Genomic DNA, 25375 nt, shown 5'->3' on the forward strand with positions numbered 1-25375 from the left:
CTGAGACACGTGTGCGAAATATCCGCGCGCAAAAACGCGGGTGCGCAAGTTACTTGATTTCGTTGTTACTTAGTTACTTAAAGTGCTTACTTCATTACTTAAATTTGTTGTTTTCTCGTCATTTTTAGTGCTAAACTAGGGGTGTGCAAATTATGCGATGGCGCAAAATATACGAGCGAATACAGTATTCCGCAAAAAACACACTATTCTGAAGGAAACAGCAGATTCCGCAAGACATGGCCAATTCTGCGAAATTTCATGGGTTCACCGAAAGCTAGGGGCTCTGTTTGTAACTACTACGCATCAGACACTGCATTTACTACATTAATTGACACACCTGCTCTCTCGTGCTACTTTTACTGATAAAAAGTGCGGTAAATGCGCGAGTAAATGCAGCGAGTGTGTATCGACCCAGCACCACACATGCGCTGAACTTTGACGTCCCCTCAGGACAACCTAGGAGGCAACAGCCGTACTGTCATGGTGGCCGCCATCAGTCCAGCAGCGGATAACTACGAGGAAACTCTGTCGACGTTACGCTACGCGGATCGAGCCAAGCGTATCATCAACCACGCCGTCGTCAATGAAGATCCGAATGCTCGCATCATCCGGGAGCTCCGGGAGGAAGTTGAGATGCTTCGAGGACAACTGAAGTTTGCCTCGGTAAGTTGATCACACCCTCGGAATGGATCTTGATGAGTTTAGAACTATGGAGTACATCAGTATTTACGGGACATGGCCAACGGGCATTAAGGCGGTTGCATGACGTTTTTACCTGATCACCATGCTTGGTGGGTGGGAACAGAGAGAGGAACATGTAACATAATTTGTGACATAAGTTACTCACACTGTACTGTATGCCAGAGTATTAAGGAAAAACGATCATTTTTCTATGTGTTGTAGTTTGTACTTCCATGGCGCTTTGGCACTTCCATGTCCAGCGTTGACATGAAACGAGCGAGAGACCATTCTTATTGGTTCTCGAAAGCATGTGATTTCTCCCAGAGCCACCTGAATGGCAGAGATGCCTATGATGAGTAGGTTTGTATAATGAATAGGGTCTGAGGTTTTTGGGAAATATATTTTGCCAAATTTGGGGGGTAAAAATAGGGTGGTAAACATCAGCATCCAATTTGGTTGTAAAATTTCCGTTATTATATGATACAGGTAAAAATCAGGTTTATCGGGCTTGTTATACATATCATAAATGGAAAAAGAAAATGGCTTTTAAACTAAGTAATAACACTGTCTGCCACAAAATAAGGAGTGTGTTAAAAGGTCTATGGCAATTAAAACCTGCATTCAGTGGAATGAGTTTCATTATTCACAGTGCCCATTTTCTACGCTATATCTATTGGTGTAAAACTTGTAGCGCAAGACCACATGAATGCAAATAACCATCTTTTATATTTATTTGGGGTCACTCGAAGCAAAGTGTGATAGCCACTCTAAAATGTTTATGTGACACAGATCTCTAGTGTTGCTGCGCTAAATTTTGTGTAGCAATGGTGGTTGCACTTCTACGCGGGATCGAGTATTGTACCGTGTAATATGTAGCTCATTTTTATTTGGAATCTTCAGACACCAGAAGGCCTGAACGAACGTCTAAAAGAGTCTGAAACATTGATGAAAGAGATCTCGCAAACATGGGAAGAGAAGTTGAGAAAGACTGAAAAAATTCACCAGGTATGCGGGTCAAGCTTTTTCAACTCGTAGCTTTTTTTGTTTACCTTCTACGTTTTTTCATCCGCTTCAGGAAAGGCAGCAAGCGTTAGAGAAAATGGGTATATCAGTGCAGGCATCGGGAATCAAGGTGGAAACAAACAAGTATTACCTCGTCAACCTCAATGCAGACCCTTCTTTAAACGAGCTGCTCGTCTACTACATGAAGGTAAGTAATTTCAATACAAATACCTAAAGTAATTGACGAGATTCAATTACTAATAGAGGCATACCTATGACTAAAGGCCCTAGCTTTCTGCAGCGGAAATTTAACATTTCCGCGAAGTGTGTCTTGCAAATCCGCAGGATTCCGCAAGCAAGAGAAAACCAGGAAAACATGTTTGCAGCGTTTTCCCCGCTCGCTTTTCCAGCCTCTCATAACTTCTCAGTGCGCAGAGAAAATTAGACTCACCTCTGACAATTTATCTCCGGGCATTCCCGTCATTAAAATTTCTTTCGTTGCAGCACGTTCAGCCGTGTGAGTGCCAGCAGCGTCGGTCATGTCAGGCATTGCAGTCGCGATTGGTCAGGTTTAAGACGCGAAAATGTCGCAGGTCGATTGAAATCCTCGCATAATTCAGCGATATATCGAATGTTCCGCGAAAAACACAGGATTCTGAGGGAAACAGTATGTTCCGAAAGACATAACCAATTCCGCGGATCTGCAGGAAGCTAGGGGCTCTACCTATGACTACCCCGTGCCCACCAACCCCAGCCAAGCCCAACTCTTCATAGCTTTGTAGCATACTGACTTCGTGATGTCACCAATAGGAACGAACACTGGTAGGTCGTCCGGATGCTCCAGCGGAGCAGGACATCCAGCTGAGCGGTTTGGGAATTATGCCGGAACACTGCATCATCACTATTGAGGGCCATGAATTGTACATAATGCCACATGAGGGCGCCAGGTAAGATTGAAATACGTGTTGCTCCGCAATACCAGGGATCACTTCTGCTGCTTTATTACGTGTGGTGCCTACGTCAGCTCTTTAATTGTTTCTTCCTATATTGTAGGACATGCGTGAATGGCTCCGCCATTTCAACAAAGACTCAACTCCGTCACGGTGATCGTCTGCTTTGGGGCAACAATCACTTTTTCCGGGTCAACTGCCCAAAGATCAGCGGGAGTAAGTTTAAAGTCGAGGATAGTATTTCCATTATTGAAGGGCCCATAGTATCGTGCGTGACTGTGAACTCGGGCTTAGATGCAGTCCTTCTTACCAGTACTTCCACCGTTGTGACACAGTAAACGTTCGAGGAATATTCGTGCGACATCCTTCTCTGGATGTTGGATAACCCGTGGAGACAATTCACGCATCGCAGATTCACCTCTATAGGACATTGATCCTATTTTCTTTTTGTAAGGGAATTCTCCCGGCAGTGTTATTTGGTACGTGTCTTTGGGTCTTGAATTATAAAGGAATCAGTGAACTGAACAGTAGTGAATCATATGAACACTTAGTGATGATGGAGACATTACTTTGAGTTGAGTGACAATGTGTTTGTCACACGCGAAAATTGGGCATACCTCGCGCCACTGTCAAGATCCTCTACACATCCTAGATTGACCCCGCGTAGGGTATTTGCGGTGTACTTTATGTGCTCTGTGTAACTCATGCAAGTTTCACGTTTAATTGTACAAGACTCGTACTTTCTTTTTTTTTTTAAGCAGGTGGCAGCGAAACTCCCGTGCCCGATCGGCCAATCGACTACGAATTTGCTCGGGAAGAAATTATGATGAAGGAGCTCGGTAATGACCCCATCCAGACGGCAATGAGATCGCTTGAGAAGCAACACGAAGAAGATAAACACAGTGAGTTTACGAGTAGATGAGACGTCAACACGTCACGCACGGGACGTCAACGCGTCAAGACGAGTGAACATTGACGGAATCTGCCTTGCAGATGCACTGGAGAAGCAGCGGCAAATGTACGAACGGCAGCTGCAGCTGCTGCGCAACCAAATGTCACCGTCTACACCCTATGCCCCCTACTCTCCATTTGATCCCCTGGGAGTAAAAGTTACCCCGTCGGGACTTCCGAGCCCCAGCGTTGCGTCTAAGATGGAACGCTGGGCAAAAGAGAGGTGAGCAACGCATTAGTGGAAAGATATCCTCATATTAATTAATTTATTTATTTCAATATACCTCGAAAGGTCCCTTGCGGGACATTACATTACTTGAGGGAGTGGGTTACAGCATTGCGAGTATGTGTACATAACTTTTAGTACAGAAAAATAGAAAAAAGAGAATACAAAGCCACGATAATGTGAGACAATAAGGTAACATACACAACAAACTTTATGCATGATGAATCAGAAATGTGGTTAATCACCAGCTACGATGAAGATGGATCACGTGATACACTTTAATGGTACGTAAGAGGTCCTGGACACAAGGAAAACACATAGGAAGGTAACCGGTTAGTAACTATGAGAACAGAACAGAGATGGCATTATGAGATTCTTGAGTTTGTATTATTGTAGCGGTGTGGCTCGGAAGGTCATTCCATTCTAGGACGGTGTGGCAAAAAAATGATTTTGAAAAAAACCTTAGAATGACATAAAAAGCGGTCGACTTTATTTGGGTGATTGAGGCGGGGAAAGATGGCAGCGGATCGGCGAATCGGACACTGTTGTGACGGAATGTTATGTAAGAATTTATGAAAGAGAAATTGACGTGAGATAAGACGTATTGCTAAGTGGTGTTCTGAAAAAAATATTTTTCCAGAGACGAGCTCTTCAAGACGAGCCTGGCCAAGCTGCGAGAAGACATCATTCGGGCCAACGAATTGGTCCGTGAGGCGAATTTTCTGTCTGAAGAAATGGGAAAGCACACAGAGTTTAAAGTAACGCTGCAAATTCCCGCTGCCAATCTCAGTCCCAACAGAAAGGTATGTGCTGCAAGTATGTGTGGAGCAGCAAGTATTTTGCCTCTGGCTGCAGTAATACTTGAGAAAAAATATCCGCGAGAAAGTGTCAGGAGATTTTGAGCTTGTATTTCTCATCAGTGGATGCACCCTGAAATCTTTTTTCCCAAGATGTGAGCTATGGTGGCTTCTAAAATAAATGAACAGAGGCACGTAAGAAATTTTCGTGCATCTCTTTGCATCTACTTTGGGAGGTAACGTAGCTGACACCTTAGGAAAAGATTCTGAAGCATCAGACATTACAAATCTAAAGTTCAAAAGCATAAACAAGTTAATGTACTTACTCACATAGTTAACACACTTTTCATCCCAAAAACACAGCACACTAGACCGGGCGCATTAACCCTCAGGTGTGCCTGACACAAAAAATCTCTCATTCTGCTGCTGCGCTTTAGTGGCCATGTTTTAAATTAGCTTATCTTGTTCATGATCTGTACATATCAGAGAGCATATATTGCACTGATTGTCGTGCTTTGGAAGAATCTCTTTTGACTGCATATTGTACACCAACAGCGCAGTGCATTTGTGAGCGAGCCGGCCATCTTGGTGAAAAGAAAGGGTCGAGGCAGCCAGGTGTGGTCCATGGAGAAGCTGGAGAATAAAGTGATTGACATGAGGGAGATGTACGAAGAGCGAAAGGAACGCAACTTGCCCCTCAAGGTAAGATATGCGAGGAAACGCGGAAGACTTTTAAATTTGAGCTTCAGGGGTATGTTGATTGATTTGTTGATAATAATGACCATATGAACATCAGCTGCGAATGAATAAGTTATGAATGTGAGCATTAAGATTAATATGTAATAAGGTCTAAAAAATATTTAAAAGGGCATTAGGTTTTGTTCACCCTCTGACAAATACACTAACAACACACGAACAGAAACTCACAAAAATAGAAAAAAAGTTGTTAAATCTCAAAACCGTGGTAATTAAAAAACATTTGACTTTTCTATTAAATATTGAGAAATTAGTACCTTTCTTAGTTTGTGGAGACAGACAATTTCATTAGTGTGCAGAGCAGAACAAAAATATGTGTTTGCCATAATTTGTTTTACTGTTTGGTTGGTTAAATATGCCCCTTGTTCCTGCCCTAGTGCAGCTACTTGGATATTGTTCCCTAAAACTTATCCCTTGCAGGGTAAGGGTGCCAGTAATAATGTGATGACAAATTTTTAGTATACTAAACGGTATTAATTGTGACACGGTAAGGAGGTGTGCATTCGTCATAAAATGTGTGACACTGCAGAGGTATGACAGTTCAAAAACAATTCTAATGGCTCGATTCTGAATAATTTCTAAGACCTGGAGATATGATTCATAAGTGAGTCCCCATACACATGCACCATACACCAAGTGGGGACGTGCGAACGCGTAGTACAGATTTAGAATTACAGATGGTGAGAAATAACGTTGTTAATAATAATGTCGAGTTTGATTTGATTCGAAATGCTTCTCGTTTGACTCATTAATTAATGTGTTCTTTCTTTTGTAGGAAGAAGGGATACCTAAAGCATCTGATCCTTTCTACGAATCGCAAGAAAACCACAACCTCATTGGGGTTGCCAACGTGTTCCTCGAAGTTCTGTTTCACAACGTGAGGCTCAACTATCATGTCCCGATCATTAGCCAGCAGGGAGAGGTACGCTTGCACGTTCTTTTGCACAGATGGTTTAGAAAACTCGATACTCTTGAGTAAAAAAATAAGGATGAAACGGGTATGAAAGCAGCCCGCAACCATGAGTGGAAACTTTTAGATTGCAGGACGTCTCCATGTTGAGATAGGCAAAGTTGATGGCGTCCTACCTGATCGCGGGACCGACCTGGATTGTTCACGGGGGTCGCTATTGGATGTGTCAGACGACTCTTCTAGTCGACAAATAACCGTCAGGGTATGTATCCTTCCCTTTTAGAAGTCGAAACCTTACCTCTTGTGTGAAACCCTACCTCTTGTGTGAAACCCTACCTCTTGTGTGAAACCCTACTTCTTGTGTGAAACCTTACCTCTTGTGTGAAACGTTACCTCCCGTTACCTCTTGTGTGACATTATAAACGTGATAATGTGTAGCAATATCAGGATCCGATAAATGCGTGGTCTCTGGTAGGGACTGCTCTGATAATGAATATGTTTCAAATCCTTAACTGTGTATTCACACGAGTGACATCCTCACGGAAGATTCTAGTGGAAGAAAAAGCGAAAACACTGCTCACAGGGACGAAGTTCCGTCCCGTGTTATGTTGAGCATTCACACGCTGCCGAATATCGGGAGCGGCGTACTGCGCATTTAGCAGACGACACTTTGCACACGACGCCGTCAGCGTCGTTTCCTGTCGTCTGCTACAGAGTATCTTGTGGCTGTGTCGCAGGGTATCCCCCACGTTTAGCAGTGTACGTGAACACTGGACATTGACAACGCTCGCGATCAGAAAGCTATGTCGTTTTTCGCGTCTTCCGCTTCCGCGGGGAATGTCGCTCGTGTGAATACACGGCGTCCAGTCTAGGTACCTTTTGATCGCTCCCCTTACATCTACGAAGAGCGAGATGCAAGCGCTGAATATCGTGGCTCTACCAGAACATTGCAATAGACACGAGAAAGTGCGTTTGCATTATTTTTCTTCTTCCTTCAAGGTTTCCATCAAGAGTGCTGTCGGTCTGCCACCATCTCTGGCAAACTTTGTCTTCTGCCAGTACACCTTCTGGGCACATGCTGAAGCCATCGTGGTTGCCCCTGTCGTTGACCCTGAACCACAGCCCATTCAAGTGTCTCCCGCACGTGGAGGAGGCGACACCGGCATCACCTTCAAGTTCAGTCATGTAAAGGTATGAAGGGGAGAGGAAGAAATACAAGTTGTAAAGCAATGTTGGGTCATGTTCCGGCCGCAGGGCATGCCGTGCCACATGACTTGTCCGTACCTTGCCTCGATCTGCGGCATTCACTTATTAGGTGTGGTGTGACATGTCTCTACCTGACCTGGACCTTCGATATGTCCCCATTATGTTGTGTCACCCAACATACCCTTGCCCATTCTTCACCTATGACATGTCCATATGACGCAGTGTCGTGCAACATGTCCTCACTTACCCTAGACCTATGACATGCACCTACTAGGTTATGTCATGCGACACGTCAAATTACATAGCCTGGGCCTTCATCTTAGGTTTGTCATGTGACAGATCCTTGCCATTATAAGCATGCCTCACTCGGTATATCTTCGATGCAGCGTGTCTTCCACCCTATCAAAGTTTAGAAGCTCTGTTGTATAGTGAAGAGGCTGTGGTCTCTCGCCTTGAGAGAGTCCGTCGGCGCTTTTGAGTTGGTATTATGAAAGAGATGTCTCGTAACGAGAGCATGGCTTCTGGTTTGATGTCCATGGGATACGTCTAATGACTGGCACAAATACTGCAGGATTTTGTGGTTCCTGTGAGCGAAGAATTCCTGGAACATTGTGTGGAAGGAGCCCTCTCTGTTGAGGTGTGGGGTCACCGTAGCACCGGCTTCACGAGTCCCAGCGCCGCCTGGGAGCTCAACAGTGCACACAACCACATCTCACACTCCTTGGTCGACAGGTAGGTGACGCTTTCATGTACTGTTTATGTCGACCCCCGTTTATCCGGATCTTGCTGTTCCCAACGAAAATGTCTGGACAGTGAAGGACCCGGGAAAATGAAACTTGAGAGGAGATGAGTCATCCGTTGTCAACAAAGCATGTGTTTACTTTGAAAGCATAACGAACCATCCACTGTCAATCGCGTAAAATTACTGCAGATATTCAGCTCCCGTAAACTGCTACCTATGTTGTTGTTAACTTGAGAAACATTATTTCTATGCACTTTGTGCATGCTCAAGCCCCACAGTCCTGCCGCGGGTCCCCTAATCCATCCATTCAATCATCCGGATAAGTGAAGGCAGTTGTTGGGTATGTTCCTTAGCGGTCCCTGTAAATCCTTGTCCGAATCTGGAAACGAATACGGATAAATGAAGGCGAATTGCATCTCCTGAAATCTGTTCCCATGTTGTTTTGTTTGTTGTTTTGTCTGGATAACGGCGCAAAATCTGGATAAGTGAAGTCCCGATAAACGGCTGTCGACCGTACTATACTGCTATCTGATGCCCTATTTGCAGGTGGGCGGAGTTGAAGCGCAAGCTAGAGCTCTGGTTGGAGATCCACGAACTGAACGAACAAGGAGAGTATGCACCAGTGGAGGTGGTTGCTAGGGGGGACGTAGGGACAGGTGGAGTGTTTCAACTAAGGCAAGGACAACAACGCCGCCTTGTGGTGAGGGTGGCCCCCGTTCAAGGCTCCGGCACCCTTCCCCTCATCTGTCAACAAGTAGGCTCCGTGGCAGTTGGAGCTGTCTGTGTTCGCTCACGACTGCAGAAGCCACTGGACTCATACCAGGTAGGACCTCAGGCAATAGTAGTCTTCAGGCAGTCGGCAGTCTTCAATGATCATTGAAAGCAACAGCCATTGAACATGTGTGTAGCACCACCAAGCATGTCACATGTCAACTTCTCAAAGAGAATTGAATCCAGTGCTCTTTGAGAACAGGTTACTTGCTTGGTGGTGCCACATTGATATTCAATGGCCATTGGTTTAAATGATCATTGAAAGCAACAGCCATTGAACATGTGTGTAGCATTACCAAGCGTGTCACATGTCAACTTCTCAAAGAGCATTGGATCCAGTGCTCCTTGAGAACAGGTTACACACTTGGTGGTTGCAACAAAGAGCCAAACACACGCACGAAGTTCTTTCTATGTGTAAGATAGTCCAAGAAAAATGAGCAAAGAGGATCACTAACACCATAACAATTCAACTTTGACACAAGGGCATCGTGCAAATCTAAATCAAACGCCTTTGAACAATCAAAATAGACACAGTCAACTGGACTGCCTTCTTCAAATACAGGACAGACATCATTCAAAAAGGAAACTAAGCTAGATTCAATAGGCCTGCCTCTCATAAAACCATGCTGATGTGGTACGATTTTCCGTTTAAACTAATGCGAGAGGCGATGACACTGGGTGATTTCATAAACCTTGGCAAATGCAGATAACAGTGACACTGGATGGAAGTTTTTAACATCACATTTGTCTCCAGACTTATATACAGGAACAACTTATATACAGGTGTACACCTTTTTGTGACACTTACGCAGTTATGTTAATAATTGTCTCATTACGCCCCACATTTTCCACAAATCAAGAGCGATAATGGTATCATTCTGTGCAATGGCCTTTACTGTGGTTATATGGTGTTTTGTTTTAAGAGTGTAAGCAGTATGTACTCCACTTTAACAAATATCAACTAAACTTCTGATTGTAGGATGATGATTTAACCCTGCTAAGAGAGCGGTGGTGTGATGCGTTGAGTCGCCGCCAGGAGTACCTTTGTGAGCATCTCCAGAGGGTTACCAACAAGACCGGTAAAACAGTTCTCTTCATCTAGTAGCTTGAAAGCACTAGGAAAATTTGCAATTATGCAAGCTTTATATCCGATATGTATACAGGGTGTCCCACAAAACGTGCGATTAAATTTTAATAAAAGAACTGCGCCACCGAGTATCATCTGGTCAACTGCATTTGTACTCAGTAGGTTTTTGCCGCCTCCCGGTATCATTGTCATCTAACTTAAGTTTTATTGTGTCAGTTTTTACGAACTGAACCGGGAAATTTGCTAAGTGAAGGTCACTTTTTTACCCCAACAATGTGAAGCATGGGCCGAATTTGCTTAAGTTCATGATAATTGACACAGATATTGAGGAGCTATCCCATCGGAAATAATAACCAAACATCGTGCGTTTTGGAGTGCCCGCAGCCCAGCACTCGACCGCTCTCTTTGCGCACCCTCACTCTCAGTCCGAGAAAAAGAGGTTGCTAAATGCATCCAGCTTCCGCTGGGACTATGCCTTCACTCTCCCCATTTCAAGAACTCACTTTTTCTACTATCCTCTATGGGCTGCGCTATATATTGGCTATCCTATATAAATCTATGTGGGGGCGGGTTTAGCAACCTCCTTTCGTTGGACTTAGAGCGAGGGCACGCAAAAGGTGGTCGAGCGCTAGGCTGTAGGCGCTCCAAAATGCACGGTGTTCGGCTATTTTTTTCGATGGGATAGCTCCTCAATACCTGCCTCAATTATCTTGAACTTGAGTAAAATCGGAACGCACTTCACATTGGTGGGGGTATAAAAGCGACGGTTACTTGGCAAATCACCGAGGTTCAGTTAATAAAAACTGACACAATAAAAAACTTAAGTTAGACGATGACCACAACAATAGCAACAACTTTATTTTAAGACCATGAATGGGGAGTTTCATCGCCATTAGATGACAGTCACAATAGGAGGCTGCAAAAACCTAGTAAGAACAAACGCCGTTGACCGCATGATACTAGGTGATGTAGTTTTTTTTATATATGTATAATTTAATGACGCATCTTCTGGGACACCCTGTATATACTGTTAATTATTTCTACGACAACTCCATTATACAATGTTCCAGTCAAGACGGATGAAGACACGGAACGGGAAGAGAACCTAATCGCCCAGTGGATGTGTCTGACCGAAGAAAAAAATGCTGTGCTGGCTCCTGCTCCAGGGTCAGACATCCCAGGTGCACCTGCCAACTGGTACGTTTGCTCGCTTTCCTTAAAGTAGCACAGAAGTCATTTTTAACACCCTGTTTTCTTTGTATAGAACTGCTAAGCAGGCTAGTAAGGTGTACCATAAGAAATAATTCAGCCCCATAGAGCCATAATTATTGCAGAAATTGATTTTAGAGTACGCCGCAAAAAGCGACCGTGCGCAAAGGCGGTGGAGAGATGTATCACCCTGTGATCTTCCTGGGACCTTGCGTTGATGCTACAGGGGCCACGCTCGCTGATTGGTCCAGAGAAATGTTGTCTGCTACTCTGCTGTTCGGGGTTCTGAAAAAGCATTGCTCCTGGCTCGGTCATGATTCGGCCGCTCCTTCTATCCCCAATTCTCTGGGGGAACTGGCAAAACTGGTTTACGGTGGCAAAGGGACAGGGCGCTGACCCCCACTGACCAACGGACCAGAACGAGTTGCCCCTGTAACGTCATCTGTGATGTGCCATCCATACTTCTCCTCCTCGTTATACCCGGAGTGGAGAGTTAAGGGTGACTGCGCGGAGCCACGTTTGTGTGAGTCTTTTTCGGGGAAACAAATTGCGCACATCAAAACCTTTCGCGCTACTCGGTAAAATGACACACACACTTTCATCAGACGTCTTAATCTGATTTTTTTTTTTTTTATGGCCCTCTGTACTCCTTTAAAAGGGGTTACAAGTGTATGGAGCCACATGTTTTTTTTTTTTTTACTTTATTCGGTTAGTTGCATTTCCTTGGGCAAAAATGTTGCTTGCTCATAATCATAGCTTCCAGTGCTACTTTTGACAAAATTGTTTTTGCGTTCTAAAATTAGTACATCGAACAATTCTAACCATTTTTTGATCACAAAATAACTTCTAAAGCAGCAGACAAATGTCAGCACAGTTCCCCTCGAAGTTGGCCCAGGATGCTTATTAACGCCCCCCCCCCACCTGTTCCCCACTCCCTCCTGCTGTCCTCTCTCCATCTCTCCACGTCTGTACACCGCTCGTAGCCACAGTTGCTTCGTGGCGCTAATGCAGAATTTCTTTTTAATTTAAAAAGCTGCTAAAGCCTTTACATTTTTTTTTTTCAAAAATAACTTTGTTTGAGGTAACTTGGCAAAGTTACTTTTATTTGACAAGGTATAACCATATACATACATATACTCGCTTTTACTCTGTTACATGCACTATATGTACATTTTTGCCTCGCATAATTTTCATTCAGGGATCCGCCAGTCGGGATGGAGAAACACGTTCCAGTCATATTTTTGGACCTCAATGGTAAGCAGACGTCCCGCTTACGTACCAGGGCACCTGGTACCACGCTTTGATTTTAATTGCAGACGACATGAGTGTACCAAACTCGGGGGAAAATGGAATTCAGCTGGCTGGGGCAAACTCCATTCTTCCCAAAGAACACAGCAACACACTGTTCAACCTGCCGATAGTCAAACTGTGTGAGAAAGATGTGAGTGCCCACGAGAAAGAGCAGTTTGAACATGAGGATGCACACACACACACACACATACATGTGCACATGCAGGTATGTGCGGTGGCAGTGTGGGACTCCTCCATCCATGATTCGATGCACCTCAACGCGTTGACATCTCCCAACGACCGCATCTACCTTATCTTGAAAGTGTCCGTACGTCTGAGCCATCCGGCAGTCATGGACCTCATCCTCCGTAAACGCTTTGCAATCAACGTCTACAAGAAGCAGTCCCTCACAGATAAGATACGCAAGAAGATCTCTCGACAGGTAAGGATACTTCATCAAGCTCTTGGGCATGACATGGCGTCTGTTATCGATCAGTGCCTAGTTTCTAAAGCATCATCTTGAAAGAATCTCATTTCAGACTAGCCTGCTTAATTCATGAAATGGGATATTGGAACCGACACATTCTGGCAAATGTACTCGTCAAAGGCAGATAATTCATGCTCGTTGTTGCATAAAAACAGTTCAGCAAAAAACATCACTCTCGTACAATTTATGAAGGGGGTTTGCACTGCTCCTTTAAAGTGTCGTAGTACTTTGATGCACAACCTCTGACAGATTTCATACGCTCAATCAGTGGCCAATAAAATGAATCAGTAAATAGATTAGTTGATCGATTGACTTTAATTAGTGTGATATCAACAATAATTTTGCACGCCTGTTCATGAACAAGCAAAAAAAAAAAGGAGAGCCATGTTGTTACATTTGCTCTTATTTCTCTACCAGGATGTCCACTATGCTTCGGGTATCATGTACGAAATAGTTGCCAGCATTCCCAAGGTAAGCACACGAGACAGATAAGCTTTTAAAGGTACCGTAATGCAGCAGACAGACAGGTTATGTTGCCCGCGTTGTTTAACAGCTTGCTTGTAAGCCTGGCACAACAAGTTATACATGTGACAAGGAACGCTAAGTATTTTCAATTTGCTAGTAAAATTGCGGTAAAACGGCTCTGAGCGACATCTGGTGGGAAATGATCCCCAGTTTGTCGGGCAACAGTGATCTGTGCTCCTGACTGGCTTGCTGGTCATGATGGCTACGTAGCCGACACGTAGCCGACCTTTTTTGTTTTAGACCCCGTCTTACGCGCATACAATGTAGTTTTGCCGCCATACTTGACAAGCAATGCGCAGTTGGTGGTGACTACGACACAGTGTTGCTCGTAATTTTCAATTTGAATTTTCTGAAAAACTATGAGCGCGATTGGGACGAAAACTGTGACATGAGAGTACTGAGCGCTCAGGCTATCGAAGAGATAAATGTTCTGAGATTGCATCTCTACTGCTTTACAGTACCTTTAAAACACAATCACTAGTTTTTGTCGACCATGTGACACAGCATTTATAAGAGTAGACAACTGAACTTCTTTGCTCCAGGCATCGGAAGACCTTGAAGGGCGCGAATCTCTCGCGCTCATGGCAGCGGCATCTGGTGGAGACGCTGGAACTAGTGACGGTGAAAGTTATATTGAGAAGTACAGCAAAGGGGTGTCGGCTGTCGAGAGCATCCTCACACTGGATCGGTTGCGACAGGAAGTAGCAGTGAAGGAACTTCTAGCAGCGCAAGGCCGACTACTTCGAAAGACTGCCAGTGTTCCCAACATTGCTCAGGTACGTCAAGTGTCAGTTTCCAGTGCAGGCAAAGAATGGCGCCTGTATCATGAGTATTTGTATCGATCAAAGCCCCGAGTCCGGAGCTGCCGATATTTCCAACGGGGAATGCTCTTCTGCTGGCTGTCACTGGCATAATATTTGAAGGGGATCTCTAGCATTAAAGAAGTTTTGGCTTTGGGAATTGCGTGGACATAAAAATCCGACCACTAGCCCCTGGGGCTAAGGTGAACAACCTTCGTCCACTTTGCTAGGGTGGAGAAGCGTGTTAGTGCCATATGTGTGTTTGTGTAAAACGGATGAGAGAGAAGACAAATTTAAGGGGTATACTGTGAATTTTGAGGCACACCGGTATGTAGTGTATATCTAGCCATACATACAGTAGAAGTGGTTAATTTCGCGGTCTTAATGATTAAAAAATTCGTACGGAGGCACGTTTCGGGAATACTTTGCGGTAAGTTGGTCCTGCACCACAGAGTTCTTTGGGGTGTCCTTTTCCTCGTGGGACTTGAATTTTGCAGAAAAATAGCACTTGCAAAATCTGCCAAAAACAAAGTCATTATAAGAAGTCATCTTATACAGTACACTCTTAAGATAGAACTTCACCGCATAGCACACTCCAAGTAAGCCATAATTCCGAATGACATCGTTCTGCCCCCTGATTTGTTGAAAATGGAAGGTGCGTGCCTTTTCGTGTCACTTATACAGTTACATTAATTGTCACAAAAGGCGTACGCCCCGTGCTTTCCACAAATCGGAAGTGATAACAATGTGAATCTGTGCACAGTCAAGTGGCCTTCACTGTGTTATGTGTAGAACGTGAAGTTTTTGGGAAATATTTTTTTCAAAATTCGGGTGGTAAAAATTGGGTAAATGAACATGTGCTCTAAATTCATGCAAATTTGGGTGAAAAAACTTCCAGTATGCTAAATCCGGGGAGAAATCGAGCTTAATTAGTCAAAGTAACTGTTCTGGATTTGTACAAATGGTGACGTAACTGCATTTGCTGCCAAATAAGTTAGCATAAATTCCTCCAGTCGTCTCAGTAAGGCCAATTTGCCGGGTAAAAATCGGGTTTCACCCCAAAGAAACAACGTTCCATTCGGGGTGCAACTTCGGGGAAGAATCGGGTTAAACCCTAAAACTTGAGGCTCTAGTATGTGCAGGTTCTATTTTGCGTTTGATTAATGAGGACATTAAATGTGATGGACGTAACAGGTGATGCATGGCGATGCGTCGTGCGGCATGGCGTCTTCTTCCCCTCGTCTGGACGAGGCACAGCGGTCGGACTCGGCGATGAACCTCAGCTCTTCTTCGCTGAGTGAGGGGCTCGACCGTTTCCAGCAGGGCTTCCGCGACGTCCTCAGTGAGGGAAAGACTGCCGCCATCCAGGGACTCGGTACGTGCTGCAGCAACAACATACAGTGCACAAGCTCCCGCACATTACAATGTATCCGTCACAATGATTGTTTTGAAGATGGGACCACAACTAACGTTCCGCATTTCTTTGCTCCGTTTTTGACGGGATTCCAAATGTGTTTTTTTTAAGCTTTCATTGTCCAAGGATAGGCCATTATTGGATTTTTCTTACATAATTTGTTTATTTTTTATTAAAAATTATATAAGAAAAATCCAATAATGGCCTATCCTTGGACAATGGAAGCTTAAAAAAACGTGGTGATAAAATCCCAGTGGCTCGTTATAAACGTGCGTAGGCGACATCACAGCTCTCTTTTGTTGACGGACCTAAACTAGTTTGCTTCCTAGAATTCCAAACTAAAATAATGTTTGAGCTAATTTTTAATTCTCATGAGGAACGTTACTGCAGCATTAACACAGCAGCTAAAGCGGGGCGAGACAGGTTAGACAGCATGACATCTGAAGATTGGATTTGAGTTGTTTTTACACGGAATCGGGGGCTCTATCAATCTCGGAGTATGTACTAACCAGCCCAAGTTTTAATATTTTTTTTGCAAGTTAATCATTGTTTTATAGTTTGTTCTGCAAAATGTAGGGACCTAGCTCTAAAATAAAATGATCATTTAATTTTAACAGTCATCTTTAATGGCATGTTAGCACGACATTGTCAATTGAAAGCAAAAACGAAAATATTGTTAGTTGTTGGTAACGCAAACACAAACTCAGGGAAATGTTGTACAAAAATATTATACATGTACTCGCTAATACATGTATTACTTACAAGTAATGAATACAATTACTTACATTGTAATGAAATGCCCCAATGTGATACGGTAACACAGGCAGCATTTCAGCTGTACGAGAGATTTTCCAGTGTGTGTGTTTGGTGCGTGATTACATGTGGTCGTCGTCTGCTTCTTTCAGCACGACCAACATTCCTGAACTTAAACTTCAACCTAAACTTGAGCCTCCGGCAAGCAACCGGCTCCAAAAGTATGTTGGCGCGACAACTTGGTAAAGGCATAAAACAAAAGAAAACGGAACAAGCGTGTCATGTTGCCTGTCTTTCTGCCTGGTTAAGTTCTGCCGTTACCCGCTGGAGATTATAATTTCGCATTCGTGCATTCCATAATTTAGTAATGCCATTGCATGCGGGTTTTTTTCCCATTTTAATGCTTGCGTTTGAAAAAAAAATGACTTCCTAGGATTGATAATATACGTGATATTTTTTTGCATGTCATACTGCCATGCATTTTGCTTTTGCTTACATTCTTAGTGCAAGATCTTTTCTTATGTATTATGCATCTTGTATACTTTACCATTTATTTTTCTTATTATTTTTTTATTCTGTTGATAATAGAAAAGTACTACAAGAAGGGTTCAGGCTTTGGTACTCCTCCTTCTCTACTTCTGGGAAGTGATAAAAGATTCCCATTGGTTAGGTATATCAGAAATAAGATAGATATGCACAGTAACAGCAACAGTTATGACCAGACCTCGGCAAAACCCACTCACAAGCGCGCTCACTCATGCTCACTCACGCTCGATTCAGCTAATGAACTGAGCGTAAGTGAGCGATCCTAGAGCTGAGTAGGTGGTGAGTGAGTCTGAGTGAGCGAGCCGAGAGCTGAGCGGACCATGAGTGAACCCGAATGAGCGAGCCGTGAATTGAACGGGCGGTGAGTGAGCGGGCCGAGAGCTGAGCGGGCCGAGAGCTGAGCGGGCTATGAGTGAGCGGACCGAGAAGTCAATGGGTAGTGGCTGAGCGGGCAGTGAGTGAGTGAGCGTGAGTGCGCATTGAGTGAACATGAGTGCACGAGTCAGGAGCTGATTGGCCAATGGGGCTATGAACTGAGTAGTGAGCGGCCCATTTGCATACGCTCACTAATTAAATAAACATCTTAACTTTTAAATTTTACTTTGGACGCTTATGGAACCTCTGTTTTACGCATCAGGACCTTCAGCGAAAAATATTGCAAGAAAAAAAAACCACGTCGACACTTAGTAATTTTTCCTAGTTATTAATTGGTTTCGGTTTACATATTTCTTGTGTGGAGCAGTGCACCAATGCGCTCTTTGGATCAGCTATCCGGCTGTCAATTTCGTGTTCATCTGCTTGGTTGACATACGGGGGTGATGAAAGATAAGGAACAGCCGTAAGACCGCAAGCACTTAGCGGGCGGCGAGTGAGCGTGAATGAGCGAACTGAGAACCGGGCGGGTGGTGAATGAACTTGAGTGAGCGAAAGTCAATTCTGCCGAGGTCTGGTTATGACGGTAATTGCAAAACTGATTAGGTTGCCCATAGCCTTAGTTTTCGTCTACATTATACATAGTTCATAGTCATATTTTCACAGAGGACACATCAATAGCCAAAGACGCTACCGATGCTTATGGTGATTTCACTTATAGTGACATCGGCCAAGAGCTGAGCAGTGAGCGGCTCATTTGCATATGCTCATTAATTAAATAAAGACTCTAACTTGTCAATTTTGCTTTTGACGCTTTCGGAACATCTGTTTTACCGATCGGGACCTTCAGCAAAAAATGCTGTAGGGAAAAGAAAAATGCGTAGACACGTACATGTAGTAATTTTTTCTAGTAATTAATTGGTTTCAGTTTACATATTTATTGTGTGGAGCAGCGTATCAACGTGCTCTTTCACTCGGCTATCCGTCTGTCAATTACGTGTTGATTCGCTTGGTTCACATGCGAGGGTGTGACGGAAGATAAGGAACAGCCTCAAAAGACACTTGGGTATTCCTTCTTCACCCTACTGACACACAACGCTCATGGTGCTGTCGTTTTATAGGTGAGATAGTGTGCCTCTATCGTGAACATCTATCGTGAACATCAACGAATGCATCATGAGTTTGGTAGAGAGGGAGAAGGCATATTGAAGCTTCTCTTCCGTCACCCCCTTGTGTGAGTGTAATTGGCAGCATTGCGCATTGGTACAGTGCTCCGTGCAAGAAATATGTACACTAGGTGTTGACGCAGGTTTTTTGCTAAAGTATTTTTCGCTGAAGGTTCTGATTGGTAAGGCACAGGTTACGAATGCATCTGAAGTAAAATTTAAGATTTTTATTTAACTAATGAGCATATAGCAAATGAGCCACTCACTGCCCAGTTCTTGGTCGCTGATAGTTCGCAGTCATGCTTACCAGATAGGACGTTATTTGATAGCGTCAGCCGTATCCGAAGTATTCAACTGGAGGACTTTTGTGAAACAACTGCTATAGTCACTTCCACCTTATAGTCAATTATTTAGCTGGGGGACTCTGGTGAATCACCCGGTATAGTCACTTCCCCCTCATAGTCAAGACCTTGCGTTTCACGTGGACGGTAACCACAGCCAGTGGCCACCATATTCTTAAAGATTGTGTTCTGCCAGTGGTACCATAAGTATTGGCCCACCGCTCGTCTGGAAGTCAACCAAAGCCTGAATCCTCTCTTAATTTTTTCCCTCTATTTTGCTGAAGAGAAGTCGCTGTTTTTTTTCCAGCTTCTCCGTTGTCGGGCATCAGCCCGCAGCCGACTAAGTTTGTGAAGCCCATGCGGACGGTGATCGAAGAGCACAGGGAAGCACAACCACTTCTCGGAGGTGGTGATATGGATGAGGTAATCGCGGACATTTAAATTAGCCACAATTTTATTACGGTGAAACCTTGTCAATATTTCCTAGATTCAACGTGTCTCATCTCTATTTTTAAATGTGTAATTTGGGGTGAGATCGGGAGCTACTGACACATGTGGTTGTTATCGGATTATTATTGTTTCTAGAGGTGCGTGAATATTAAAAATTTTGAACACAAATATCTGCACAATTGTGCTTTGAATATCGAGTATTAGACGTAGCTGTAGGAATTGTACGTTTCAATGCAAGAAGTGTACATTTTAGTGCTATTAAGCAACAGGAGAAAGAGCTTATCTCTCGACCGACAACTTTTGCAGTCTTTGGAGGAAACGGTGCACATTGCAAAGCCTTCAACGCCGGAGTTACAGGATGCGGTGCGCAAAACGGAGCTGGCCAACACAAACAATGAGACAGCCAGCGAAGAAGAGTTTACAGAGTTCAAGTCGTACTGGACCTCGGAAAAGGAGGACAGCACCCTGGACTCGAAAGCTGAGGGAGGAACGACGGACAAACGCCAGAAAATACCACCTGCTATGCACCATTCCTCAACGAGCGATAGCATTACAGAATTTCAAGTAGGTCAATAAGTCCTAGATGGAGCTAAATGTCCTTATAAGGTCCCTAGATGGCCCTAGATGGAGCTTGCCTCGGCTCGGTTGCCTACCTGTTTTCAAGTAGGCTCGTATCATTGCACCTTTCTTTTGTGTCTCTAAGTATGTTCAAGTCTCTATCGAGTGTCTGTATTGGAGCGTGTACCCGTACCAGCCGCTGCAATCGCTGTAACGTTGCCAGGGAGCAGTGGAAGATCTCGAGGGTCAGGGTGGAAAATCTTGAAAACTGGGAATTGTCAGGGAATTTTTCGTGCGACTGGAAAAGTCGGGGAAGTCGCAAAAAGCAGCTGAAGTCTGGGAAAGTCACAGACAAGTGCCATGACGATATGCAGCGAATCGCGAGTGCCGATCGAATGGATTGAGTGTGGCTGAACCGCCATGCCGCACCAATGTTGCCGCAAGTAATAGTTCACGAATATGAAAGGCTGAGAGGCAGAAAAGTGGGGCAGCCTCACTACTAAGTGACCTTTAACGAAGAAAGTCAAGGGTCATAAATGAGGCACAGCACTAGCCCTCCCTCTGCAGGAAAAAAAAAAAAATTTCTCTCGAACAGAAAGGAGAAGCATGTATTTTTGTTCTGTTTTCTTGAATTCAATAGATGATCTGTGTTTTCCAATTATGCAACAAAAGATTTGTTTTATGAGTGATCTGTACGAAAATGTAGAAACAGACACCAAGTTCCCCTTTTGTTGTGGCCAGGGAACTCGCTTGAAATAGTAAGTGAAAACCTGTAAAAGTCAGTGAATTTGACAACTACAGTTTGGTGGACACCCTACAGAGTGTAATCCTGATCTTAATCCTGATGGCTTAAGTTATTAAGGACAAGGATTAGCGATAATTAATGAAAAATATGCCAACAAACACACCTTGCCACCTCCTCCTTATTGTTGTTCTTAAGCATAATGCTTGCAGGTATGTTAGAGAAACAAACAGCACCATAGTACCATAAGTTGAAGCTAAACTGTGCAGTAACAATGCCTTAAAACTGTACAAAACACAAATTCTGGATCACTAAAAACTTGCCTATCAAAAAGCTCTTGACCTTCCTGTGAGAACTTACAAAGACCTCAAACAGATCTTTCAATGTCGAGCTATTTTTTCTCTCCATAAAGCTCTCCGTTGTTTGTTGTTATAATTTCACCTTGTTATAATCGTTGAACTGTAACCAGCTGTGAAACAGTAATTAACTCTTTTAACTGTATCTCCCCTCCAGGCAAAAGTAAACAGTCCAAGCATAGTATCGAGTGGGTACGGATCTCAAGCCTTCTCCACGACCCCGCTTTCGAGCGAAAATTCCGGATCGCTTCACAGTGTCTGCGGAGGAGAGGAATCGAGCTCTCCCGAGCTAGAGAACGGACCGGCATCTATCAGGGAAGCACCGATTGGTACCTCTGACAGGTCAGGAGCTCTTGGTCATACAAGTGCAAAAATACTGAGGCCACTCAGTGGACCTTTCTGTGTTTCCAGCTCATCTTAACCCATGTGCCAGCTAAATTAGTCCAGGTGTCATCCAAATTAATCCTCATGTCATTTTGAATACTGCGACTAGGAAAAGTGCACTCTTTAAAGTAGCACAGAAGTCATTTTTAACACCCAGTTTTCTTCTTATAAAACTGTTAAGTTTGCCAGTAAGATGCGCCATGCGAAGTAATTTACACCACAGAGTCATAATTATCGCAGAAACTGAATTTAAAATATGCCGCAAAAAGCGACCGTGCGCAACGGTGGTGAAGAGCAGTACCAGCCTGTGATCTGCCTGGAACCTCGCGCTGACGCTATAAGGACTCGCTCGCTGATTGGCCTAGAAAAATGTTGTCTGCTACTCCGCTGTCGTCTGCTACTCGGCTGTTCGGGGTTCTGATAAAGCCTTTCTCCTTGCTCGGTAAAGCTTCGGGCGCTCCTTGTATCCCCAATTCTCCGGGAAAACTGTCAAAACAGGTTTACGGCGGCAAAGGAACAATGCGCTGACCCCCACTGATCGGCAAACCAGAACGAGTCTCCTTATGCCGTCATCGGTGACGTGCCATCAATCATACCTCCTCATCCTCGTTATAGCTGGAGTGGCGAGTTAAGGGTGAAGGCGCGGAGCTATGTTTATGTGAGTTTTTTTCTGGGAAACAAATTGCACACATCAAAACCTTTCGCGCTATTCGGTATAATGACACACACACTTTCATCAGATGTCTTAATCTGAAATTTTTGTGGATGGCCCTCTGTACTCCTTTAAAACACAACTTGACCACATAGTACGCTGAAGGCCAACCATTGGACAGAATGATACCGTTATCACTCCTGGCTTGTGAAAAGCATACGCCTTTTTGTGACAATTAACATAATTGCGTAAGTTTCACAAAGGGGCGTACGCCCACCTTTTTCCGCAAATCGGGTGATGATGCTGCCGTTCTGTGCCGTAGTTGGCCTTCAGCGTGCTGTGTGGTAAAGTCCTGTTTTAAGAATGTGTAATTCACTTTCCATCGTGAAATTAATGATTATTAGTACGGATTAGTTTGATTTGCATTTGGATTAATTTAGCTGACACTCGGATTACAACGTGTGAGGGATCCTGTAGTACTTATGCTTGTGCTCATAATCTCTTATTTCTGTAATCTGCTTCTCCTTTGCAGTCACAGTGTAGTGCAAAACCTGAAGTCCGCCCTGCAACAGGAAGTCGCTCCAGCTGATAATAGCCACGATGAAGAAAGTGCGGACGCTGTAGCTCCAGTGGCCATTGATAGTTCCTCAACAGTAGAAGATAAAGGTGTTTGTGATAATGTGGAAAAGGACACATGTGTGGTTGAAAATGATGAGGATTGTACAGTGGAAGATGAAAACTTGAAGAGGGAATCGAAGGATACTATTAGCCTTGTGAGTGGTGGCTTGCTTTTGTACAGGCACGCATCATTGTTAAAGCCCCTAGGTTTCTACGGTGGAAAGTTTTACAAATCAGCGAGAATCTGCGGGTGAGAGAAAGCGAGCAAAAATAGGTGCAGCATTCTCGCAAGATCGCATCCAGACTCATCCCAGGCACTTTTCCAGCCTTTCGTAACTTTTCAGTTCACAAAGAAAACTAGGCTCTGGGCATTGCTGTCATTAAATTTTCTTTCATGGTGGCACGTTCAGCCGTGTAAGTGCCAGCAGTATCGGCCACTTTAGGCACTGCAGTCGCAACTGGTTGCGTTTAACCCGCGAAAATGTCCCAGATCGATTGAAATCAATCCCTGCCTATTTTGGCAAGATATCGGATATTCTGCGAAAAACGGATGAGGTTCTGTGAGACATGGCGTAAAACTAGGGGCTCTAATCGTCGTTGACACATGACAACTCCAACAATGATGGTGATTAACAGATACAAATTGTTGTCACAGACATCGGTTGTGAAACGAAGACCCACCACAGGAGAGCGGCCATGTCCGTCCCACCGACAGTCGTGTCCCGTTACGTCGGCGGATCTGGACTTGCCGCACTCGTCGACCCTGACGGAGCAGGGCATTCCTTCCGCGTCCTCTTCTGAAGAGAATCTCTCCTCAAGCATGCTAGGAGACGAATCTTTTGGTAAGTCATTAATCTAACTAATGTCGGCTGCTAAAGTCATTAATGCCAGTAAGGCAGACTTAGTATTGACTGTAATTGGAAGCTCTATGCATGTGCTGGGTTGTACTCTGAGCATTAACCTGGATTTGCGTCACCCGCTTTCTTTTGCGAACGGTGACCGGTGACCTAACCTGTGAACGGTGTTTTTTTTTTTAAATTTAAATTGAAAATTATGGGCAACACTGCGTCGAAGTCGGCGCCAACTGCACATTGCTTGTCAGGTACGGCGGCAAAGCTACGCTGCATGCGCATGACACTATAAACCTTTAAAACAAGAGTGGTCAGCTACGTAGCCGTCAGGAGCAGCAAGCCAGTTGGGAACATAGACCACTGTTGCTTGACAAATTTGAGATTATTTCCCACCAGCTGTTTTAACGCAATTTTACTCGCACATTAAAAATATTTAGCATTCTCTGTCACGTGCGTAACTTGTTTCGTTGCATTTACGAACAACAGGCTGTTAAACTACGACGACAACATAACCTGTCTGTTTGCTCCTCTATGGTGCCTTTAAATTTTCTATTTGGAGCCGGCTCTACATTGTCTTGCAGACTTGCTTCACTTGACGCCACTGACCTTCAGCACCTTCCCTAAACGTTCATTCACGATTCTGGTGCCGACCTTATCTAGCCACTAGAGGTCATCATTTTCTCTCTGTTTTGCTTTTGAATTGCAGCTTGGCTACAAACACATTCCAGAAACCGGCTCAGACACAATCAATGTCACTTTGCTCCACATCGCTGTAGTAACTTTACTCACCACCAGGATGTGCTCCTCCGTGGTAGCTCCTCCAATGTCTTACTTGAAGTCTGAGAGGTGGTGGATTTGTATTACTACTGCCCCTGAGGTTTACCCTGGGTTACTTGGCAGACAAATGTTGGCACAGCTTCGTCCGAAGTTGTCCCAGGATGCACACCAACTCCCTCGTCTCCTACTCCTCCTTGCTGACCTTGCTCTCTACCTGCCCATGTTCAAAGCCCCTAGCTTTCTGTGGTGGAAAATCCGCAATGTGGGATTTAAAAATCCGCGAGATTCTGCGGGCATGAGAAAACGAGCAAAAAAAATGTTTCAGCATTCTCCCAAGGTCGCATACCAACTCGTCCCATACGCTTTTCCAGCCCTTCGTAAATTTTCAGTACGCAAAGAAAATTAAACCCAACTCTGATAATTTCTCTCCGGGCATTCCTGTCATTAAATTTTCTTTCATATCGCAGCAGTAATAATATTCCACGAAAAACGCACAAAAGCTAGGAGCTCTACCAGTGTCTGTACGACACTTGTAGCGACACTGTAGTTGCTACGTGATGCTGAGGTGGAATTAAAAAAAAAAAAAGCTTTGCTCAGTTTATCTGGTTGAATTTTGCTCTATGCCTCGAGAGATAACCCGTGCCTCATTCTCTTTCAGATATAGGAAGTGATTCAGCAGCCATGGAGACCGTCCCCTCATGGTTGACGGTAGGTGAGAGCGTTATGATCAGCCCCTACAACAAAACCGGCACAGTGAGCTACATAGGTCCCACGCAGTTCTCACCAGGAGTCTGGGTCGGTGTCGAACTCGACACACCTACAGGTTGGTACTCAAATCGCTCGAGGCACTGCTAGCCCATTATCATCTATGCTCGGCTGTTTACTCGTTAATGAGTCTTGGGTAGTAACTAAGCTACAAGTAATTTGCAACTGTACCTCTTGTGGTAACTAGTTACAGTAGCTAGATACTTTCTGCAAAAGTAACCAACTGTAACTGTACTAAGT

The 25375-nt window shown here is 44.2% G+C and overlaps 1 protein-coding gene across 3 annotated transcripts in view; it reads left to right on the forward strand.

The window, feature by feature from the left end:
• LOC135397355 (kinesin-like protein KIF13A) overlaps positions 1 to 25375 on the forward strand; it is a 50162-nt gene that overhangs the window by 22272 nt on the left and 2515 nt on the right. The window contains exons 10-38 of one of the 3 annotated variants that reach the window (XM_064628899.1): positions 451 to 663; positions 1582 to 1686; positions 1757 to 1891; positions 2494 to 2630; positions 2737 to 2849; positions 3392 to 3535; positions 3627 to 3807; positions 4451 to 4613; positions 5163 to 5309; positions 6139 to 6285; positions 6401 to 6535; positions 7273 to 7464; positions 8051 to 8211; positions 8768 to 9044; positions 9972 to 10071; positions 11150 to 11276; positions 12487 to 12542; positions 12605 to 12729; positions 12805 to 13020; positions 13483 to 13536; positions 14133 to 14366; positions 15585 to 15765; positions 16710 to 16778; positions 19290 to 19405; positions 19739 to 19996; positions 21246 to 21430; positions 22657 to 22897; positions 23398 to 23584; positions 25029 to 25193. In XM_064628899.1, the coding sequence (XP_064484969.1) occupies positions 451 to 663; positions 1582 to 1686; positions 1757 to 1891; positions 2494 to 2630; positions 2737 to 2849; positions 3392 to 3535; positions 3627 to 3807; positions 4451 to 4613; positions 5163 to 5309; positions 6139 to 6285; positions 6401 to 6535; positions 7273 to 7464; positions 8051 to 8211; positions 8768 to 9044; positions 9972 to 10071; positions 11150 to 11276; positions 12487 to 12542; positions 12605 to 12729; positions 12805 to 13020; positions 13483 to 13536; positions 14133 to 14366; positions 15585 to 15765; positions 16710 to 16778; positions 19290 to 19405; positions 19739 to 19996; positions 21246 to 21430; positions 22657 to 22897; positions 23398 to 23584; positions 25029 to 25193 (4564 nt within the window). The remainder of the gene's footprint in view (positions 1 to 450; positions 664 to 1581; positions 1687 to 1756; positions 1892 to 2493; positions 2631 to 2736; positions 2850 to 3391; positions 3536 to 3626; positions 3808 to 4450; positions 4614 to 5162; positions 5310 to 6138; positions 6286 to 6400; positions 6536 to 7272; positions 7465 to 8050; positions 8212 to 8767; positions 9045 to 9971; positions 10072 to 11149; positions 11277 to 12486; positions 12543 to 12604; positions 12730 to 12804; positions 13021 to 13482; positions 13537 to 14132; positions 14367 to 15584; positions 15766 to 16709; positions 16779 to 19289; positions 19406 to 19738; positions 19997 to 21245; positions 21431 to 22656; positions 22898 to 23397; positions 23585 to 25028; positions 25194 to 25375) is intronic. The other 2 variants (XM_064628900.1, XM_064628901.1) reach the window with 2 other exon arrangements.

The sequence above is a fragment of the Ornithodoros turicata genome, chromosome 6, assembly GCF_037126465.1.
Source record: "Ornithodoros turicata isolate Travis chromosome 6, ASM3712646v1, whole genome shotgun sequence".
NCBI lineage: Eukaryota > Metazoa > Arthropoda > Arachnida > Ixodida > Argasidae > Ornithodoros > Ornithodoros turicata.